The sequence below is a fragment of the Danio aesculapii genome, chromosome 8 (assembly GCF_903798145.1).
Source record: "Danio aesculapii chromosome 8, fDanAes4.1, whole genome shotgun sequence".
Classification (NCBI taxonomy): domain Eukaryota; kingdom Metazoa; phylum Chordata; class Actinopteri; order Cypriniformes; family Danionidae; genus Danio; species Danio aesculapii.
Window position 1 is genome coordinate 14,550,339 of NC_079442.1, and position 22,859 is coordinate 14,573,197.

The 22,859-nt window shown below is 37.3% G+C and overlaps 1 protein-coding gene across 1 annotated transcript in view; it reads right to left on the reverse strand.

Annotated features, from left to right (window-relative positions):
* LOC130234025 (transmembrane protein 132C) overlaps positions 1–22,859 on the reverse strand; it is a 68,818-nt gene that overhangs the window by 40,987 nt on the left and 4,972 nt on the right. Inside the window, exon 3 of the mRNA XM_056464302.1 lies at positions 3,434–3,571. Coding sequence (XP_056320277.1) covers positions 3,434–3,571 — 138 coding nt within the window. The remainder of the gene's footprint in view (positions 1–3,433; positions 3,572–22,859) is intronic.

The window sequence follows — 22,859 nt, forward strand, 5'->3', positions numbered from 1 at the left end:
GCATAGTTTTTAGTATCAACCTTTCAGCAATCAGCAAGTCATATCATTTTAACTTCTTAGCAATGCAATCCGGTCAGTGTGGTTCATAATGCTTTCAATAGGACACGGGATCACCCCTAATCTGACGCATCTGTCTCAAATCTTAGCTTTAAAATGCACAGCTTTCCTGCTCTAGGGGATGAACCAAATAGTTCAGATGGCTATTTTGGGTGGATGGCATATTCTTTTTGGAAATGCATGCATCTGTTCAGGCCAAAAGGCAATTAATTTAAAACTAGGATTGACACAAAAATGACTTTTGAAGAAGTCCCTGATAAAATAAAAATGATGCATATGAAAAAATATATATAAATCCTGTGGACATTGGAATCTCCTTTGTTTCATTGGGTGGGATTACACAACCTAAAGTAAACAATGCTGCATTATGTGACAGTCAGTGACACCCTGTCAGACTAATGGATTTTCTAAAAATGGTAACAATAATCATTTGTTAATGCTTTGTTAACGCTTGAATATTCAACTGAACTTCAACTCTGAAAACTAGACCGACACAGTTTCAATTTACTAAAACTTCCTTGTTAAGCTGCTTTGACACAATATACATTATAAAAGCGCTATATAGAAAAAGATTAATTAAATTTAATTAAATTGACTATGGATGCCTGCCATAGTGCCATAGAGTGTTTTGTTATGCATTATGTACTTTTATTTAAAAATAAAATCTGCTACATTTGAAAAAGATTTAGGTTATCCTTTATTCAGAAATCACTTTCTCCTGCTTAAAACTCAAAGTGGTCCCTGAAGTACAAACGCCTTTATATAAATCCATCATAACGTGCTAATATTAGTTTTCTGTAGGGGAGTTGTGCATATTATGGATTAATTCAAAGTAATAATTTGAAACATATTTAGACTAACAAACCATCGTAATCCTCATGGTTGTAGGAGAAAAAGCAATCTGACAAGGAAGTGACATTCTCTCACGTAGAGATTTACAATTGTTATTATAATAAATGCTCTTGTGCTAATTCTTAAGTATTACAATCTGTCAATGTACTGGCAACCGGTGAGGATTTGTACAACCTCATTAATTTGTTTCAGTTTATTTCAGTTTCAAAATTTCAGTTAATTTTGTCCCATTTTAGAGGCCTTTAGAATAATAATAATAATAATAATAATAATAATAATAATAATAATAATAATAATAATAATAATAATAATAATAATAATATATTTTTGCACAATCTAATACAAATTCTATGTTTCTGTGTAATTGGGTTGGATAATGACCGTGAGAGGAAACACTTAACTTATGTAACTAAGTAAATACAAATAAATAAAATAATAGAAAAACAAAAGGGACTAAGCCAAAAAGAAAACGAATGAATGAAACACGAAAAAATTATGTTTTGACTTTGTTTTTTTCATAGAAAAAAAAGAAGAAAGGCAGTCATACAAGTTCAGAGTGAAATGGGGTTAGTGATTTATAAAATAATATGCAATGTAAGGGCTTTGTTGCATCCAGCTACTGTTTTCATTTTTTTTTGTCACTGAACTCACAACATCGCCATCCCAACACTACTGGATTAGACTTAAAAGTCTAAAAAATCTTGATTATGTGATCATGTTTGCTGATAACAGCGATTATAGTGAGTTATCCGAGGTCACTTTGAATCTAGTTGTTATCTTTCATTCTAATCCAGCATGGACCCAGTTATAGAGCATTGATTTATGCAGAGTTCTAAAGTGCACCCGTTCTTCGTTTATCATAATTTTCAGGAAATTCACAAAATAAAATGCCATCAAACATATACCATTTAAATTGTTTTAAAATCTTGTCAAGACTTTAAATTATGATTAAATATCTTTTTTTTCTTAAGACAAGAAGTGCCACATGATCTAACATTTAAAAAAGGATTGAAATCCTTGAATCGTTGAAGACGTCAACCTTAAATAGTGAGGAGACTTCAGGTCAGACTATTCACTAATAGGATTCAGACATGCACCACTGTTCAACCCTGACCGTTTTGCTGCTATTTAATTCCTTCATTCATTTTCTTTTCGGCTTAGTCCCTTTATTAATCAGGGGTCGCCACAGCGGAATGAACCGCCAACTTATCCAGCACATATTTTACGCAGCGGATGCCCTTTCAGCTGCAACCCATCTCTGGGAAACACCCATACAAACTTATTCACACTCATACACTACGGACAATTTAGCCTACCCAATTCACCTATACCACATGTCTTTGGACTGTGGGGGAAACCGGAGCACCCGGAGGAAACCCACGCGAACGCAGGGAGAACATGCAAACTCCACATAGAAACGCCAACTGACCCAGCCGAGGCTCGAACCAGCGACCTTCTTGCTGTGAGACGACAGCACTACCTACTGCGCTACTGCATCGCCCGCTATCTAAGTCATGAATAGTAAAAAACACACACACACACAAAAAAATATGTTGGCTTCTTGCTCTGCTACAATTCTTGAGATTTTTTTGGGACAACTTCATTTTGATATGTTAATTCCACTTAAATTTGTTAACTTAATTGATTTGTGTTGGGACAACGAGAATGTATTGTGTGGAACCCTGTGTTTTTTGGGTAGAGCTTTAAGAAAAACATACAGTTCAAATCAGAATTTTCAAACCCCTTTGAATTTTTTTCTTTTTTAATAATTCCCAAATGATGTTTAACAGATTCAATAAAAATTTTCACAGTATGTCTAATAATATTTTTGCTTCTGGTGAAAGTTTCACTTGTTTTATTTCGGCTAGTTTTAAATTTTTTAAAACCCATTTTAAGGTCAAAATTATTAGCCCCTTTAAGCTAATTTTTTTGATAGTCTACAGAACAAACCATCATTAAACAATAACTTGCCTAATTACCCTAACCTGCCTAGTTAACCTAATTAACCTACTTAAGCCTTTAAAAGTCACATTAAGTTGTATAGAAGTGTCTTGAAAAATATCTAGTCAAATATTATTTACTGTCATCATGGCAAAGATAAAATAAATCAGTTATTAGAAATGAGTTATTATAACTGTTATGTTTAGAAATGTTTTGAAAAAAAAATCTCTCCGTTAAACAGAAATTGGGGAAAAAAATAAACAGGTGGGCTAATAATTCTGACTTCAAATTGTCTGTGATTAATTTGCTTGAAACTGAAAGCAATAAATCACAGAAAGCTCTTTTTTAATTTAATTTAACAGATACCGTATCTGTTTTATTATTTAAAGTAACTAATAACTAATTATGAGAATAATCACCGGAATCTACTTTGACCAATCTGCTTTAGCATGTAAGCTCACAGTTTAAATGGACGATATTTCCAGGAATGTCTAATCAGAGGCGTCAGGGAGAGTTGCTTAATCACCATCTAATTATGTGATTAAAAGTAATTAATTAAATTTTCCTTAGCAGCCGCACTCACCTTTTTACGTTCGCTGTTGACTTTCTCTGGCAGATCACTCCAACGCTTCCATCTGGGCCTGTGTCTAGGGTGATATCCCATAGCAACGTGTTGCTAGGTGTGGCTGTTTGGAAGGACACACCCTTTTTTACCATGGCTCTGTTATGAGAGAAAGAAAAAAATGTAAGGAACAACCTTTATTTGTCTTTGGAAATCCCTTTAATTGTTAAAAAAGATACTGAAAAGAGAGACAAAGCAGACATTCAAACTACACTCAAAAACTTAGTTTTGCTGCTTGTTCAAACTACTTATTTAAAATGAGCTAAACCAACACAATTCTTGTGTTTTTTTTGGGACAACTTAGTTTTTTATGTTCAATCTACTTAAATTCATTCATTCATTTTCTTGTCGGCTCAGTCCCTTTATTAATCAGGGGTCACCAAAGCGGAATGAACCGTCAACTTATCCGGCACATGTTTTATGCAGCGGGTGGCCTTCCGGCCGTAACCCAACACTGGGAAACACCCACAAACTCTTGCACACACTCACATACACTATGACCAAGCTTATTCAGTTCACCTATACTGTATGTCTTTGGACTGTGAGGGAAACCGGAGCACCCCGAGGAAACCCTCTCGTAAGTTTCACGTGGAGAACATGCAAACTACACAGAAATGCCAACTGACCCAACCGGGGCTTGAACCAGTGACCTTCTTGCTGTGAGGCGATTGGGATTTAAAAAAAAAAAAAAAAAAGAACTTAATTTTGTTAGGACACCATGAAGGAATTGTGTGGAACCCAGTATTTTTTTACAATGTAAGGCTTAATTATGAAGATGAGATTGACCTGAAGAATGACTGGCACACTGGTTTTGATATTGCAATTATAGAACACCTAAATAATTATGTTAAGTTATATTTATAAAACTGTTGTAGAAATGAATAATCACACTTCAAGCCGTGCAATAGGGCTCATTATCAATATAATTTGTCCTGATGTTTCACAAGTTTCCCATTTTGTATGATTCCTGCCTATTAGAGCTGTGTGACATTGAAGGAAAAAATGTATATGCAATAGCGATAGTACTGCGATATTCGATACATAATTTTTTTTAAAGGCTATAACCAAAAATGTTTAATTATTTCATGCGAAAGAAAGCATTCAGATCTGAAAGTGAAAAGCCATGTTTTACTGTTGCATAAAATAAATCAGACTTTTTAACAATGTAAACAAATAAAAAGTAATTCAACAGTATTACCATGACTTTTGAATTGCTATTGTTTTATCAAGCATCAAAACAACCAGAAAACCATTTAAAACCAGTCCAGTTAATTATTTACCATCTTATTTCTGTTACATATGGATGCTGACAACAGAGGTGAGGATCCAATTGCAGAGTCTCATTACACAAAGAATGGTCAGGCAGGCAAGGGTCAATCACAGGAGCAAACAGAATCAAAAAAGGCAATCCAAAAGAGTAGCCAAAACCAGGGATGAGATCGGTACAGGTAGCTAATATCAAAAATCAACAAACAAAGCAAAGAATCCAATCACGGCAAAGCAAGGAGAAATGCTTCATAATGCTACAGGTACAACAACACTCATCGATTAGTGTGAGTGCGTTAGGGGTATTTATAGCCATGGAAATCAGTGACGACAAGCTGTGTGACTGTGTGTGTAATCAGGGAAAACAGGTGTGTGTGAGGTGCATGACAGTATTTGTAGTCAATTTGGTGGCAGATTTTTAGTTCTCAATCTGCAGTAGCTACATCGCTGGTGGCTGTAACAATTTAATTCTTAACATGGCTTGCTTGCTTGGTCATATTTCATCAATCTAAACTGCATGGTGACATGTAACTTCGTTGCTTGATGTGCTAAAAGGTTTTTCAAAGGGTGTACTACAGTGGCAGGCACACAAAGATACTTTTGTTTTGAATCACTCATTTATTGCATCCTATTGCAGTATTTACTGTGATTTGCGATATTGAGAATATGCAAATTTGCAATATTTCAATTATTTTAATTAATTGTGCAGCCCTACTGCTTACATTTGCATCAATGCTTTTGGAAGACAATGACACTTACATTGAACTTACAGTATACATTTATGACCTGGCTACAGCAATATCTATCAGAGAGTGTGCACGATAAAACGATTTGAGAAAAGATGATTTTTAGATACACCTTAAGCTGCGGTCACACTAGAGTTTGTGTGTGCGAAATTCTGTTGTACGGCGCTGCGAAAAGGGGCGGGATTATACAAGATGTTTAGACATTAAAAAAGTGAGCAATTTGCTTCATGTTTTAAATTTCTGTTCAGAGAGGTCATGTTTTGATCCTCGATTGGTCTCACGCAGTCAAGTGATGCGATTTCGCAGGTCAGAGTTCACCAAGCTTGAACTTTGCACTGCAGAAACCTGCAAAACTTGACGCATGACCTTGCGTTTCCGGTCTGACGCATTCGCGTGCGTATGAATGGAAGTCTATGGGGAGAAAAGCCCAGTGTGACCGCAGCTTAATATATACTCGCCGGACACTTTATTAGGTTCACCTGCCCAACTGCTCGTTAATGCAAATTTCGAATCAGCCAATCCTGACATGATCAAGACGATCTGCTGCAGTTCAAACCGAGCATCAGATTGAGCAAGAAAGGTGATATAAGTGACTTTGAATGTGACATGGTTGTTTGTGCCAAACTGCTGGTCTGAGTATTTCAGAAACTGCTGATCTGCTGGGATTTTAACACACAACCATCTCTGGAGTTTACAGAGAATGGACAGAAAAAGAGAAAATATCCAGTGAACAGCAGTTCTGTGAGTGCAAATGCCTTTCTGAGGTCAGAAGAGAATGGCCAGACTGGTTCGAGCTAATAGAAAGGCAACAGTAACTCAAATAGTCACTCCACAACACGTCCAACCATTGAGGCGGATGGGCTACAGCAGCAGAACACCACAGCGGGTGCCACTCCTGTCTGCTAAGAACAGGAAACTGAGGCTACAATTCACACAGGCTCACCAAGATTGGACAATAGAAGATTGGAAAAACATGGCCTGGTCTGAGGAGTCTCAATGTTTGCTGCCACATTTGAATGGTAGAGTCAGAATTTGGTGTCAACAACATGAAAGCATGGATCCTTCCTGCCTTGTATCAACAATTCAGGCTACTGGAGGTGGTGTAATGGTGTGTGGGGATATTTTCTTGGCACACTTTGGGCTCATTAGTAGCAACTAAGCATCGTGTCAACGCCACAGACAACCTGAGTATTGTTGCTGACCATGTCTATCCCTTTATGACTACAGTGAACCCATCTTCTGATGGCTACTTCCAGCAGGATAACACGCCATGTCATAAAGCTTGAATCATCTCAGACTGGTTTCTTGAACATGACAATGAGTTCACTGTACTCAAATGACCTTCACAGTCACCAGATCTCAATCCAATAGAGCACCTTTGGGATGTGGTTGAACGGGAGATTTGCATCATGGATGTGCAGCTAACAAATCTGCAGCAACTGCAGGATGCTCTCATGTCAATATGAACCAAAATCTTTGAGGAATATTTCCAGTACCTTGTTGAATCTATAGCATGAAAGATTAAGGCAGTTCTGAAAGCAAAAGGGTGTCCAACTCTGTACTAGTAATGTGTAACTAAAGTAAGCGTATTACACACTTTGGATTATTTTTTTTAATGTAGCTCAGCACATCCATAGCCTGTATATTTTCTAAAAGGCATAGATCACATAGATCCTGTTATCATTTTTAATTTTCTACTGGTTTCTACCTCAGAGAGCCATGCTCTGTACATAGCAGGTTTGCATGTTTGGCAGCACGTGTATGGCAGGGAGAGATAAGGCGAAGGATGGTTTGCTCAAAGAGTGTAAAGCTGAGGCTGACAGTGTGGTTTCCAAAACAGGGGTAAAGAAAAGGATGTTAGCCTCCGTTCCTTTACAGAGGACAGGAAATCAATGACATCCACATCAGACCCAATTAGCCAAGCATGGACAGTCCCAACAACCCTAACCTACACACAGTCGAGTACACAATACCAAAAAGCCTTCAGTTCGTTATTTAGAAGCTCAACCAAAGAAACAAACAACTAAAATTAGACACATTGACCACATATTGTACTCTCCAGATGTTTTAACTGTAGAAGCTCTCAAACGTTCCTTAATGGTTTTAATGACTGCAGTCTTGTCCCTCATAAACCTTTACAAACTGTGACACTGACCCCATATCACACTATAATCAGAATAATGTATCAATATAATTGATCATCCAACCGCAGCATTATGCACCAACAGAAAAGAGGAGATTCAGCAGCTCAATAGTGTCAAAATCCTGTTTCGCCCAAAGGACCATTAGAGCTCTAAGAACAGAATTTAAAAGCTTCCTGAGAACCAATGCAGCCATCTGGATGGGGCATAGAGGATATCAATATAAGCGTAATGATAAAAGACTGCTAAAAATATGACTGCTGCACTTTCCAAATTTCAGGACCCTCTAAATCTTTGGTAACATCCGAGTCATATTTGTGTTTTCATTTATCGCTGAAGGGTCTTTTTGCTCCCTGAGTGTCTGACATAAATATTGTGGTTATAAAATGCCATAGGGCAGGGCATTAGTCTCACAGGAGCCGTATAGTAAGACCTTAGCTGCCTGCTTGCTTGGTAATCGTGGGCCAGATTTGTTAAAGGGCAATGGAACATACTCATATAATCATGTTTGCAAACATATCGGCACAGAAAAGATTGCATTATGTTGATTTTAATAATGAAAACAGTAAGATTGTGTTTGTTTTGTGCATGTCTTACAAGGTTAAGGTTATGTGTGGGCTGTTTTAGAAATTGTGATCTTTTAATATATAAAATTGTGTCTGTGTGTGTGTAAGACCATCTGTACTCTCTTCTTGTAAGATGTAATCACAGATTCAAGTGAAGTGCTCATGGAAACACTAATCTTGGCACTGAGAGATAAGGTTTTAGGACTGTACAGATGCATTTAGCCCGAAAATTCTTAATCTGTCACATTTATTTTTCACTTGTCATCATTCAACCAAGTTTCTGACTGTGTGTTTTCACTAGTACCAGATGCACCAAGACAGTCAATAAGATTCCGAAAACAACATTATTTCATAATGGTTTCTTCAATTTGAATGTAAAACTATACTATACTATTTAAGTTCTATTTTCAAACAATTGCTGTTTGCATTAATGTATATGCATGTTATGGATATCTGGTGGTCCCAAGGATCAGAAATTAGGATTAGGATTAGACTTTTTTCCCCAAAATTAACTGAATAATATAGTATCTCCTTAAACAGATCCTTTATTTTGTGTGTGAGGAGTGTGACAACCCTCATCCACATCACACTATCCTTCAGCTTAGTCCCTAATCCATCAGGGGTCACATCAGTGGAACGATCTGCCAATTACTATGGAATATGCAACCCAGGCTCATTCTGAAAATCTGAGACTGGGAAATTCGTCCCGGGAAGTTTTTGTTTTCGCGAATCCACCAGAGGCCGCTGTGTACACTTTTTTTCAGATCTCAAATTTCTCTCACGAGTGCTATTTGTGCCTGCTGTTCTCGCGTAAATTCACCAGAGGCCGCTTTTGACTCACGACTGACCGACCAACTGACCCACCCTTCCCTAAACCCAACCAATATTGTTATAAAAAGCAGCAATTGACCCACCCACCCACTTCTCTAAACCCAACAGACAGTTTTAAAAATCAATCCAGAAAAAGAAAAGCCCTTGCGTAATTTTACTACGTTTTCAGATTTTACCACATTCTCATGAGAATGCACCCTGTTATTTACTTGTGTATTTTAATTTTTGGCTTCAGTTTTTTACCTACCAGATTTCTGGAACCATTTTTCACTGGACTCGAACCCCGTTGTCGTGGTCAACTTCTCAATGCGTCCACAGACATACATGGTGAGCTAACTGAACAAACTGGTAACAGCAAGAAAGCTGTCCATACAGAGGTAAGCGATCAGCTGGTTAGCAAGAAAAGGAACGGCATCATACCGTCCCGTAGCGTTCATTTTAAAGATGAAATGCAGCCATACATACTTCTGGCTACATAATTCGCGATCTCCGGAAATGTATTTAGGGCCACGTTTTCAGAATGTGCCTATATTAGGAATATGTTTTACGCAGTGGATGAGTGGGACAATTATTAAGGCAAACTTTTTTAGTTGTCCAATTGTGGTAAGCACAAGCCAACTGTAGCCTCATCTTGCTGTTCCTATCTGACAGAAGTGACACCCAGTGTAGCATCTCAGTAGATCAACAGTTTTTGAAATACGTGGCCAGACTTTGTCTAGCACCAACAACCGTGCCATATTTCAAATCATTTGAATCATCTTTTTTCTTATTTCTGATGGTTAATTTGAATTCGGCAGATCTTTAATTCCTTAACGCCTACCCCAATGAGCTTGATTGTCATAGCCCTTCCTTGGCTTTCTTTTCTGTATTGTCTACATTCTATGTGTCTATGTTGTGTCTGAACACATGGCTCAGCCTGTGTTTGTGTTCACCATGTGCTCCTCTGTTCCTCCCTTGTTTCCAGCTGCCACGCCTCCTTGTTTAGCCCTTATCTAGTCCTTGTTAGTCTCAGTGTTTACACCTGGTCCTCATGTTCTTTCCTGCCTTTATAATGTGCTCTCTTCCCTCATGCTTTTGTTGGTTCATTGTTGCTTGTGACTTGACTGTGCTCCTTTCTCTCTGTGCTGTTGTTTGTGAGTTTGCATTGTCCTGTCTAAGGTTTGTTTATATTTGTGTTTTTCAGTAGGCCTTCAGTTTTATCCCTGCCCGGTTTATCCTTTTCAAATTAGCTTGTTTTAGGTATTTTTTTTTTTGTTTTATTTTGTTCTTCTGATTTTTAGCTTTAAGTGTTTCATTCCTATTATTGGTTTTATCAACAGGAAGTTAAAACTAATTTCTCTTTGCTTTATTTTAGTTTCCGCTCATTTATCGTTAGTTTCAATATTCACTTTAGGTTATTGTCTAGTCCCCCCCCCCCCCCCCCACCCCATGCTGTCTTTTGTATGTGTTGTCTTTTTGTCCAGCCCTGGCTGCTGAGACCCTACTCTCCAGCAATGCCTCCAAGGCCTTTACCACCTCTTGTCTGGCCTGAGTATCCCCGCTCAGACTCCTGTTCTGTGGCTGCTTATTACTACATCCAGGACTCTAAAGCACTGTCTGCCTGCTCCATCCAAGACTCCCCAGCACTATCCTATTCATCACTGTTTCACCTCACCCCTGCTACATATCACATTGCCAATAAACACCCCCCTGCTCTCATTATGCATTTGGCTCTCCTTCCTCTAACTGTGACACTTTTTTTTATATATTGATATATATTGAAAAACGTCTCACCTGTGGAAGTATGACTAAGGCTGTGTTTACGTGCATAAATGTAATGAATTGCTGTCATGTGATTAATGAATTGATAACTTTGTGGTCGGGTCATGTTTGTTTTATAATTCATTCAATTTGGCTTAGTCTCAGATTTATCAGAGGTCATCACATTGGAATGAACTGCCAACTATTCCAGCAAATGTTTTATGCAGCAGATGCTCTTCCAGCTGCAACCCAGTACTGGGAAACACCCATACACTTTTGCATTCACACATGCACTCATACACTACTGCTAAATTAGACCCAATTCTATTCTTGTACCCCTTCCCCTTGGCCCTTATAACCAAGTGTGAAGGGGAAGGGCTTCAAAATCTACCCCTAAGAAATGGGACAGCACTACACCACCTGCACACATCATCATATATCATCGCGATCTCTTGCTTCATATGAGATCAGATGATCGTGACTGCTTTAGTAATTCCAGTTATGTTATGTTTTGGTATTTATCTTCAGGAAATAACTGAAGGCATATATTATGTTACCAGAATGATCTAATGTGGCAATAAGATCATTACTAAACTGCACATTTACACAGTGGCCATATTCATCTATGTAAACACACCAAAAACAACATTAACATTATTGCAGACACTGTAAAAAGGTCTTTCCCAGCAACTAGACTTTTCTGTCAGGGTATTCAAGTGTCATCGAGCATCAGAATGTTGTGGGACTGCCATATAGGAGTTATGATTATGGATTATACATAGCGAAATTTAGCGGTTTTTATATTAGTGGGGTTTTTTAATGCATGACGTAAAATATGAACGCAGTAATGGATATATTAAAACATGCTTGTTTGTTGTAAAAATTCATAATAATGACAAAAAAATACAAATTTGTGGATCTCTTTACTTCCGGGTGCAACCATCCTGCCATTATGGCTGTTGTATTCTGGGAAATTTTCTTACCCCTTGGTTCCAAGTGTGGTCCTGAAAAATCTTCATTCGAAGGGCTATCTACCCCTTCCCCTTAGCCCTACACCTTCAAGCTGGAGAATTGAGACAAGGGTAAGGGGTAGAATTGGGATTGGGCCTTAGTTTATCCAATTCACAGATAACGCATGTCTTTGGACTTGTGGGGGAAAACCAGAGCACCCAAAGGAAACACACCAACACAGAGAACTTGCAAACTCCACACAAAAATGTCAGCTGACCCAGCTGGGACTCGAACCAGCAACCTTCTCATTATGAGGTGACAATGCTAACCACTGAGCCACTATGTAGTCCCCATTCATTTTATAATGATATACACAAATCATTATATAAATATGATTGTTTGTTTCAGGGCACATATGCACAATAGTGGCTGTTACTGTTGCTACTCAAAAATTAATGCAAGATGACCCTTCAGAGTATGTTAAGTCCACACTTATCCTTCTCTGACACTGATAATTCCTGGAAACATCTGCTCGACATTTAACACCAAATAAATGAATTTGACCTATATGGATACCAAATGACTTAATGAACATCCATCCCAAATCATCTTCTGTCTGTCACTATGGAGAAGATCACAGTATTTCAGAAGAGGGGATACCGCAGCGAGCTCGACGTCTGACATCACAAGCCCATTTGCAAGCCCTTTTTCAATTATCCGTCAAACATCGCTGACATTTCACATAATGAATGTAGGCTTCAAAATGTCATGCACATGCTCAAACACATACAGAAAATGCCAGATAACCATATTGAGAATATTAAATGACCAAGTAGCGGAGAAAACAAAATGAACACTCACCAAGTGCCAATTCTATGATACAGTGGAATAAATATGGGACTATTCTCATAAAAGAATGCAATTTTTGAGAAAATAATAAATTTTCTATTTCTATTTCTATTTTACCTATCTCCCCCTGATTAATAGACAATCGAATTAATACACTAGCTTGGTCTTTCTGGCATCACATTTGAGACAAGGCCTTTCTGTGACAGCTCTGAAACATGCTTTAGGGTTGGAATATTAAAGAGCCCCTAATATACATTAAAAAGGTTAATATTTTGGTTATATGGGTCTCGGACAACATACTGATATGCATGCATGGTCAAAAACACTTTCATGGTCTTATAATATGAATTTGTTTTTACCAAATTATCCCAGTGACTCCCATATGAATCGTATAACCCCTCCTTAGCGCAAAGCTAATCTGCGCTGATTGGACCGATGACAGCCTATTGCGATTGGTCGACAGCGTTCAGCGCGCGACAGTAAAATGCCCAGCGCGGTTTGTCAAGCCCTTGGGTCACCTCACCCCCGAAAACAATGTAGTTAAACACTAGCATATATACGTATCTTTAAATGTGATATGAGAACACAAAGAGTTAACCTGATACAGTACAAGCGGTTACAAGTAACAAATCACAATTAAATACATCTTTTGCAAGCTAGAGAAAACAAGGACATGTCATGGGCCAGGACTGATATCTTTCATTTTGGAGCTTTTCTCCTTTCTCAGCTGTAGATCATTTCTATTTGCAATCATTGCTGTGGCACCTCTTGCGTGAAGTGTTATATGTTCTCAGGTAGTCATGGGACGATAACTGTGTTCAAGGTATAACACAGTTTGGAAAAGTTAAAACAGAAGAAAATATATCCAAAGATGGCGTTTTAAATTGTAAAAAAAAAAAAAAAAAAATCTGTGTTTTTGGAACAAATGAAGACTGCAGAAGTCAGTGATTCGTTTTAATTATTTAGCCTGGCATTTTATTGCTCCAAAATATTATAAATGTTTCCCAAATTAAAATATAATGTGTTCAAAGGGGAAAAAGGTTTTGTTTTTTAACCAGACATTTAAAACAAATTGTTTAGAGCAGTAATCTCAATACCGTGACACCGTGAAACCATGATATTTATATCCAAGGTTATCATACCGTCAGAATCTTATACCGGCCCATGCCTATTCTCAGGGCTTACCTGCACACTGCTATGCCCAACGATCACATCCCCAGCCAGGGGGTTGTATTGCTGACCAGCGCTCCTCCTCAGCATGCAGCAGCCTGCCTTTGACTTTGTGCCTAATAAACTGTCCTTATTTTGTATTGTCTGTCCATTACAAAATGGAGGAAGAAACTAATCCATGAGCTGTGTACTAAAGTTCCTGTCGAGCTCTGTCAAAGTCTCATACCTCAGTAGTCTTATCTGATCCTTCCTTTAACAAATGAATGAATCGCCCATTGTAAGCGTGTATATTGCTGAAGCACTCCTTTCCCTCATACTTCCAATAATATCCAGGTAAGCACAGCGTCTTCATGACTCATGATGACTTCAGGATCTGTTTGTCTTTGCTGCTGTGTTAGTGGGTGGGACCGCAGAATTTAAATTTTCCCGGGTTTGGCGAGCAACAATTGGGCGGGGCTTATGTTTCGTAGCCACGTCACGCCGAAACGGCTAAAGACTCGTTATCAAGACGATTCATTCGAATCACTATGAGTCTTTTTATTAGATCAATCAATACTTTTAAAAACTGTCCACTTTCAGATTTAAGCCTTAGCTGGATATTTCACTTCACTTAGAGCTGTGTTACACACTACATGGAAGGTCATTTAATATAGGGGCCCATAATAGGGGCTCTTTAACTACGGACTACTCAATATAGAAATTACAGTGTGATAGTTTAATATTTATGCATGGAAGCTTTCTCAATTCACTTTGGACATGTTTAGAAGCTGTGAATTTCTCACAGTTCAGATTTGGGTCCATTTTGATCCTTAATTTTTTTTCTATAAACAAAATTTTCCTTACATATTATGCCATTTATGCCTCAGTTGTGTGGCATACTTCAGTACAGTACAAGGTGATTTTGTATGGGTCACCCTGATCAGGTTTGCATGTCCACTGCCAATGGCGTACACTCTCACTTGGTGTACACCAGAAAGTTTTGACCAATATCATTCTTCCTCGAAGAAGAAAGCCATATAGGTCATTCACATTGTAACATCAGGATGCTGAATAACTGGATAGTTGGGGATCCACATGCAGTTTAATAATCAAGAGTAGTCAGGCAGGCAATTGTCAAACAGGTACAAACTGGAGCATGAGAGTAACCCAAAGAGCATGGTTAAAATAACAGATGGGGTAAAAATGGCCAGGACAGGCCGCATAAGAGCATAAACAATAAAACAAAACAAAGATCAAAAAAACATGGGAAGGCGAGATAAGGATACCGCTTATGTGATGCTCTAAACAGAAACAAGACTCAGCAAAAAGCATGTGAAACTGAGGTGTATATATAGTCCATGTAGTCATCAATGATGAACTTCAGCTTTGTGTGTGTGTGTGTGTGTGTGTGTGTGTGTGTGTGTGTGTGTGTGTGTGTGCGTGTGTGTGTGTGTGTGTGTGTGTGTGTGTGTGTGTGTGTGTGTGTGTGAGAGAGTGTCCAGATGACTGTCAGCTGTGGCAGGTGTGATTGAAGCAATGGCTTCTGGAAGTAGTAGTTCGGTTCAGTGGCAGAATTGTAGTTCTCAATGGTGAACATTCAGCAGATCCTGTTCCTGGTTTTTAACGGTTCAATGCTGAAACAACACATTTCTTGAGATCTTTTTGGGACAACTTGATTGTTTTATGTTCAATTCACTTAAACTTGTAAAAACTAATTAGTTAACGTAATTCCTTCATGTTGTCTCCACACAAATCGATTGCATGGAACCCAGCATTTTTTACAATGCAGAATAGTCATGTTCAGAATAGTTTCCCTTCATTCTTTTGGTACTGCACTGTTGTGCTAGCTACTCTTAGAAAAGGATGCCAAAATGTGTTACCTTTGACATTGGAAATAAAAAAAATGCATAGTGTACTGAACAATACTGTTCAGTGGAAATTGTCCATTAAAGAGAAACCCATTAAATTCCCAGTTCATTTCTAAGTATACTCAGAGTGCTTGAATTCTGAAAAGATTCATCTAAATCATAAAGAATCATTCATTTAGTCAAAACAATCACTGAGCAGCAGTTTGCTTTTCCTACCTCACAAACATTTAATTCATGACTGGCTATAATGCATCTGAATCATGTCACCTGCTGTGTGGTAATGTATGAGTGTGACTACAGGTAAAATTTATCAGGGTGATTTCAAACTGGCCTCCTGACAGATTTATATGTGAGTAGTAGTAGCTATTTTCCACAATCCTTGATTGGGTAAAGCCTTCTCAATTATGGATCCCTGTGCAAATTTGAATTCAAAATACACTGCTGTGAATCCAGCTACTGATTTTAGCATCATAATATTAATTTGATGGCTGTACATGTGTGTTACAGAGCATGGAAAATATATACTTCACAAGAATATAAGCGTGAAGTGAATGTTTTAATTAAAGAAACTTAATTGTTAATTATAATTAAATGAGAAAGCAGAAGAGTTTGAGTTTAAATTATCTTCAGTTAATTAGAACATCACAATTGACGTAAAGTAGGACTTTCAAAGACACAAGTACATCTTCATGTCATTTCATAATACAGTTATTTCTACTGAAACTTTATTTCATCAATAAATGTATTACACTGGACATGATAAAGTTGCAGTTTAGAATATTCAAAATATATTTCTGTCACGACAACTCTAAAAGAGATACATTATGGTAATGAATATGTATATGGAAAGTTGAAGTGTTTGCTATTGTAGCATAGATCTGCTACGCTGCTTCTGCTTTGATTATTACGGCAGAGCAAGTACCAATACTTGCTATGGCAAGTTTATTCACAGACATGCTATCTGAGAATATAACACACTGCTGCTACAAACAAAACAAATTTGTAACCCCCATAGCAGACCTATACACAGGTGGAGCTGGGGTGGAAGAGGGTATCTAAGAGGGTACACACTGCAGATTGTTAATGTAAACAACAATGAATTACTTTAATGAGGAGGAAGCTTATTACTGTGCTGAACATTGGATGATGTTTTTCAGCCTACATGCTCGTAGATTTCCATAACAGAACTCTATAGTAACTAGGGCTGCACGATTTTGGAAAAATCTAACATTGCGATATTTTTCTGCAATATATATTGTGATATGAATACAATATGAGTTGAATAACTATTTGGAAATAATTGATAATTTAGATTGATTGGTATGATTCTGTAGGGGACTGTATACAATACACAACTATCTACAAGCATAGATAAATACAATAAACAAAAAATAAACAAATTTATAGTGTTTCCGAGGAGTCGAACTGTAATATACACAGTGTTCCCCAACTTAATTTATCACCATGGACTGGTCAACGCTTGACAATTGGGGGGGGTAAAGTTTTATTTATATAAAGTTTTATTTATGGAGAAAATGAAAAGTCACTGCAGTCTTTGGATGTTCTGTATTTGTCTGAGATAATTAGTCTACCGAAATGTGTATATTCTATAGAAGCTGAAGCTGATCAATGCAAGCCACGCACCTTCATTGGAAATAGCAAACTTGCGAGAAACTTTATATGCGAATGACCACTAAAAGGCCGCCGTCATTTGCGATCTCCAGCAGTTCATCTCCAGGATTTATCTGATTTCTTAACAAATGGGTTGCGGATCTATTGCTTGGCAGTTCACTGGCCCTTCACTGAGCCTTTTCCTCTTTGCAAATAAACTTTCCAAAGATGTATGTTTCTTACTCATTTTGCTGCCTCTGGGTTAAATTTGGGCGCTCAAGTGACCGAGATGTAAATGAGAGGATATGGTCATTTTTCAAAATAAAAGATTTTTCAAAATAAAAGATCATTCAGACTCAGATAATAAATAAAACAGGAATAATTAATGATTTCTTGTGCGGCCTGGTACGAATTGATCCACAGATTGGTACCGGTCCACGGCCCTGTGTTTGAGGACCATTGGTACAGAGTAATTAAATAATTAAATGTAAAACAATGCTGCATAGTCTTAGTTTTATAAACAATTCAATAAAATGAATCGTTGTTAATGTGCTGTTAACTTACAAACGGCACAATTTGTTATGCCTGAATACTTTTAAAACCCTCACACAGGCAAGGGCCTCAAAAAACACTTGCAATATAATAAATTATAATTCAGACTCAACATTGCGTATCTCACTTGCAAATGATTCCCAAACTTGTAAATGATAACATTGCGATATTCATGCTAAAACGATATATTGTGCAGCCCTAATAGTAACTATAAATGCTTTATTGAATAACACTTTTCATGTGCATTACTGTGTTAGTCAACACATAAAAATTATATTACAAAAGTGTATTAAAGCAATCATTTTTAACAGAAACCCTTTAATTTGACATTAAACTAAAGGGTAAAATTAAGTTGGCCAAGAAACAACTATAAAGCTATTTATTTCTTAAGTGCATGATACTATATTAGTAGTATACATTAGTATATGTTAGCTTTATATAAATTAATAATTTTTTTTTTTTTACAAACAATATAACATGTAACAGCCTAGATGGTACAATATTTATCACGTTCATTGTATGTGTTCACTGAGAAATATTTGGTAGGACTTTATTTTTGTTTCAGTATAGCTCCATTAATTTATCCATTTTCCTTTGGCTTAGTCCCTTATTTATCAGGGGTCACCACAGCGAAATGAACCGCCAACTATTCCAGCATATGTTTTACACAGCGAATGCCCTTCCAGTTGCAACCCAGTACTGGGAAACGCCCAAAGACTCCCTCATTTACACACAGATTCATTACGGTCAATTTTGTTTACCCAAATCACCTTTAGCGCATGTCTTTAGACTGTGATGATGAAACTCGAGCACTCGGAGGAAACCCAAGCAAACACAGGGAGAACATGCAAACTCTACAAAGATATGCCAACTGGTCCAACCAGGACTTGAACCAGTGACCTTCTTTCTGTGAGACAACAGTGCTAACCACTGAGCCACCATGGCGCCCAGTACAGTTCCACATGTGCATAAAATATACTTATTGTAAAATTACAGTAACTGGGTAAGTGATAATCCTAAAACCTGCCCCTAAAACTAAAAATAAGCCAGGAATTTATATTATTGTATCTGTACTTTCTTAGGTAAGTATACTGTAAATTAACATGTAAATTCATATTAAGTGCAAATGCCAACGCAATCTCACGGCAATTCGTAACTTTTTGATTTAGTGGTTAATTTGTATGAATTTGTACGATCTCATTGGTACAATTTAGTACGATTTGCTTATCACCCAATGACGGTTGGGGTTAGGGGTGGGGATAGGTGCCACGCCTCCTTTTTAAAATTGTACATTTTCGTACGACTCGTACGAATTAGCCACTAAACTGACAAACCGTAAAATACTTACGTTTCCTCGTGAGATCAGGCTGCAAATGCTTATAAATACAGACAACCAATCATGTAATATAATTTTAAAAATGTCTCTATCTGTCAACTGGTTAAACAGAATTGAACATATTACAACAAAATTAAATCAAATCCATTAGACCCAATGCTTTATTTTCCATTTCAGCACCAAGCCACTTTAAAGCCAGCAGTGTAATATCACAGCATGACATCAACCCACACAAAAGCTCACATCTGCTAAATAGCTCAATGCTTCAAGGGCAACTGAGCAATTGTTCATCATTTGATAACAGCATCAGTTAATGAAAAGTATCTCTTGGCCATCTGGATTCATGTTTAGAGTGATTAATGAAAACACTGCAAAAAATGATCTTACTTAGAGTTTTTGTCTTGTTCTAGTCTAATTATCTAAAAAGTGTTAAATCAAGAAGGAAAAAAAAAGAAAAAATGAAGTGGGTTTCTCCTTAGAACAAGCAAAATAATCTGTCAGTGGGGTAAACAAAACAATCTAAAAAACAAATTTATTTTATTTACCCCACAGGCAGATTATTTTGCAGATTACAGAAAAACTTGCTTAAAATTGACTCATTTACTTACTAGGAAATAGTTAGGCTAAGTTGTTCGTAGTGTATGAGTGTGAATGAGTGTGTATGGATGTTTGCCAGAGATGGTTTGCAGCTGGAAAGGCATCAGCTGTGTAAAACATGTGCTAGACTTAGCCGAAAAGTAAATGAATGAATGAATGAATTTCCCAACGACTCCCATATGATCTGTTTAGTGATTCATTTGTTCCCAAACCCCTCCTTAGCATGATGCTAATCTGCGCTGTTTGGTCTGAGGACCTAGTCTGTTATGATTGGTCGACTGGGTTCAGCACGAGACAGAGAAATGGCCACCACGGCAATGAAGTAGCAGCCAGAGAGTATGTGAAAGCCCAATGCAGGCATGCGTTAAAGCAATGCATTTAAACACCAGCATATTACTCTACTTCTAACGCCAACACCAAGCAACAACAACGACACACATTCAGTATTAATCCACACAGTAGCAAAAGTTGAACTATTTTAAAAGTTGAACGTGTCATGCGTGTGTAGGAACAGCTGATGGTGGCAATAGCAAAGACAAACAGCAGAGGATCGCGAGTTCAGAAACACATTTAAAACGGTAATAGAAGAAGCTCGCTTCACATTTTTAACACTGTTTTGGAGGCAATATGTGAACAGCCCCATACAGATTTAACCCGAGAGATACAGTACAAGCACTGATCTATAATAGATAAGTGATTACAAGCCACGTAGAGCGATTACAAGTTACAACACACAATTAAACACATATTTTACAAACTACAGAAGACGAGTCAACAATTTTAATTACACTTACATGTTATGATCCGTAGGAAGAAGAAACTGGTTCATATGAACTGCAACATTTATTCACAGTGCCAGTCAAAGTCTGACAAACTCCCATACATAATAGTCTCGACTGCTCCTTCCTTTAATAGCAAACGGACGAAGAATACTGCGTTGTAGTATAGGTTATTGTATCAAAAATCAGAAAAATTACAGGAACAAACACAGCATAGTCTATACATAGACCTATACTGTGGTATCGTTGTGAAAAGGAACATCTTTCAGTGATCGTCATCTTTGTGTCATGATTAGTCCCATGATCCTCCGCGGTCTAATAGTCTCTGAAGGGAAAGGCGCGTTCATGTTTTACCGGATCCAGCACTTCATTTTTGGTGATGTACCACATTGACATCAATGCGTTCAGGCAAAAGAGCCAAACCCAACACGATTGATTTATTAGACTCTGATTTCACTAAAGAATCAATAGTTTTACACATGGTGCACTTTCAGATTTAAACCTCAGCTGGATGTTTCATTTACTTAGTGCTGTGTTACACACTGCATGGAAGGTTGTTTTCAAAAACCGATAATATGGGCTCTTTAAGAATTTTAAGATATTTAGACCAGAAACAAGACAAAAAATAACTCGAAGTAAGCAATTTTTGCAGTGCACGCAATTATGTTTATATACATTTTCTACATTTTGGGATTACAGATTAAATCGAAAAGAAAAGAAAAGAAAAGAAGAGAAAAGAAACGAAAAGAAAAGGAGAGTCAATCTCTCATGGTCTGGTTGTCTTTAGAGTGTTTGGGGTGACTGATGTAAGATGCACAGAAGAAAGCATGGCTGTGTGGAAACTCTGAGATTTAATGCGACAGTGATAAAGTGGCAAGAGCAACAGGACTCAGAGAAAGAGAATATCAGCAGAAAAAGCTCACACACACAGGGTTAGATGAAGAAATGTGCTTCAGAGAGGAACAGACTTCACTGGGGAAGCCTGAGACAACAGAGATGGATGTTAAGAATGAAGGAGATTAGGGGGAGGAGTAGATAAGGACAACAAGTCCAGCTGTCCTCTTAAGACTGTAATAACAGACACAACTCCAAAGGTGAATCTAAAATGACAAATGTGCACATGTATGATCATACATCACAAAAGTAGAGCATCTTCAGATGTAGACCATGCTTTTAACAATGCTTTAAAAAATGTCTTTGCTCCAGCATGACAGACGCACAACTTTAAAGTCTACAACTGGCATCTGAAATCTATTGAGTCTCCTTAAGCTTAATTTTCGCAGAATAAATCCACAGCAGCTCTTTTATAATACAAGCTCTGATATATTACTTTGAAATCATTTTTGTGTGATATTTATTTGATGATCACATTTCTGTATACAGGGATGTGCAGTATTTATGATACAAGTATTTCAAATACGTATTTCAAATACAAAATAGCATTTTGTAATTTGTATTTGATGAAAATGGGTTCATATTTTCTCTCAAAAATTTAGTCTTGTATTTTTGTATTTTTTAAATACTTTAAAACAGTGTTTCCCAACCCTGTTCCTGGAGGCACACCAACAGTACATATTTTGGATGTCTCCCTTTTCTGACCCATTAACTTCAGGTTTTGGAGTCTCTTCTGATGTTATGATAAGTTGATTCAGGTGTGTTTGATTAGGGAGAGGTTGAAAATGTGTACTGTTGGTGTGCCTTCAGGAACAGGGTTGGGAAACACTGCTGTAAAATACATTGTAGTCTACATTCAATTCACATTTATTTGTATAGCGCTTTTACAATGTAGATTGTGTCAAAGCAGCTTCACATAAAAGGTCATGGTAAATTGGAACAGTGTAATTCAGTTTTTAGTGTTTAAGTTCAGTTCAGATTAGCTCAGTTCAGTGTGGTTTAATAATCCCTACTGGGAGTCCAAACACTGAAGAGCAAATCCATGATGAAAAAACATGATGATATCATAAAAATGCAGCCTCTGATTGGTGATTTAACAACTATTTGCCTAGGCTTGAGATCAGAATAGAAAATTGATTAATATTGAAGAAGGGCGTCAATGCCTTGAGTATGAATAGAAATTATGCAACAACATAAACACCTAAAGATGGTGTACTGGTGTTCGCTAAGAGCATGGAAACACAATAAAAAGATATAGTACTATGTTCTGACTCATTATCTGCATTACATGTTTTTTTCATTAAAGATATCTTCATTCTGACTGCTGCTGCTGCTGCAAAAAAAAAAAAAAAAAAAAAAAAAACAATCCTGAAAATATGGATGGATCCATCTGCTTCGGTTGATTTGTCCTGAAGGCTCTCTATCTACTGGACATTATTAGTTTGGATGCCAATAAAAAACGATGCCAATAAAAAACTGTACAATTTTGGTTAAATAAGAGAGAGACTGTA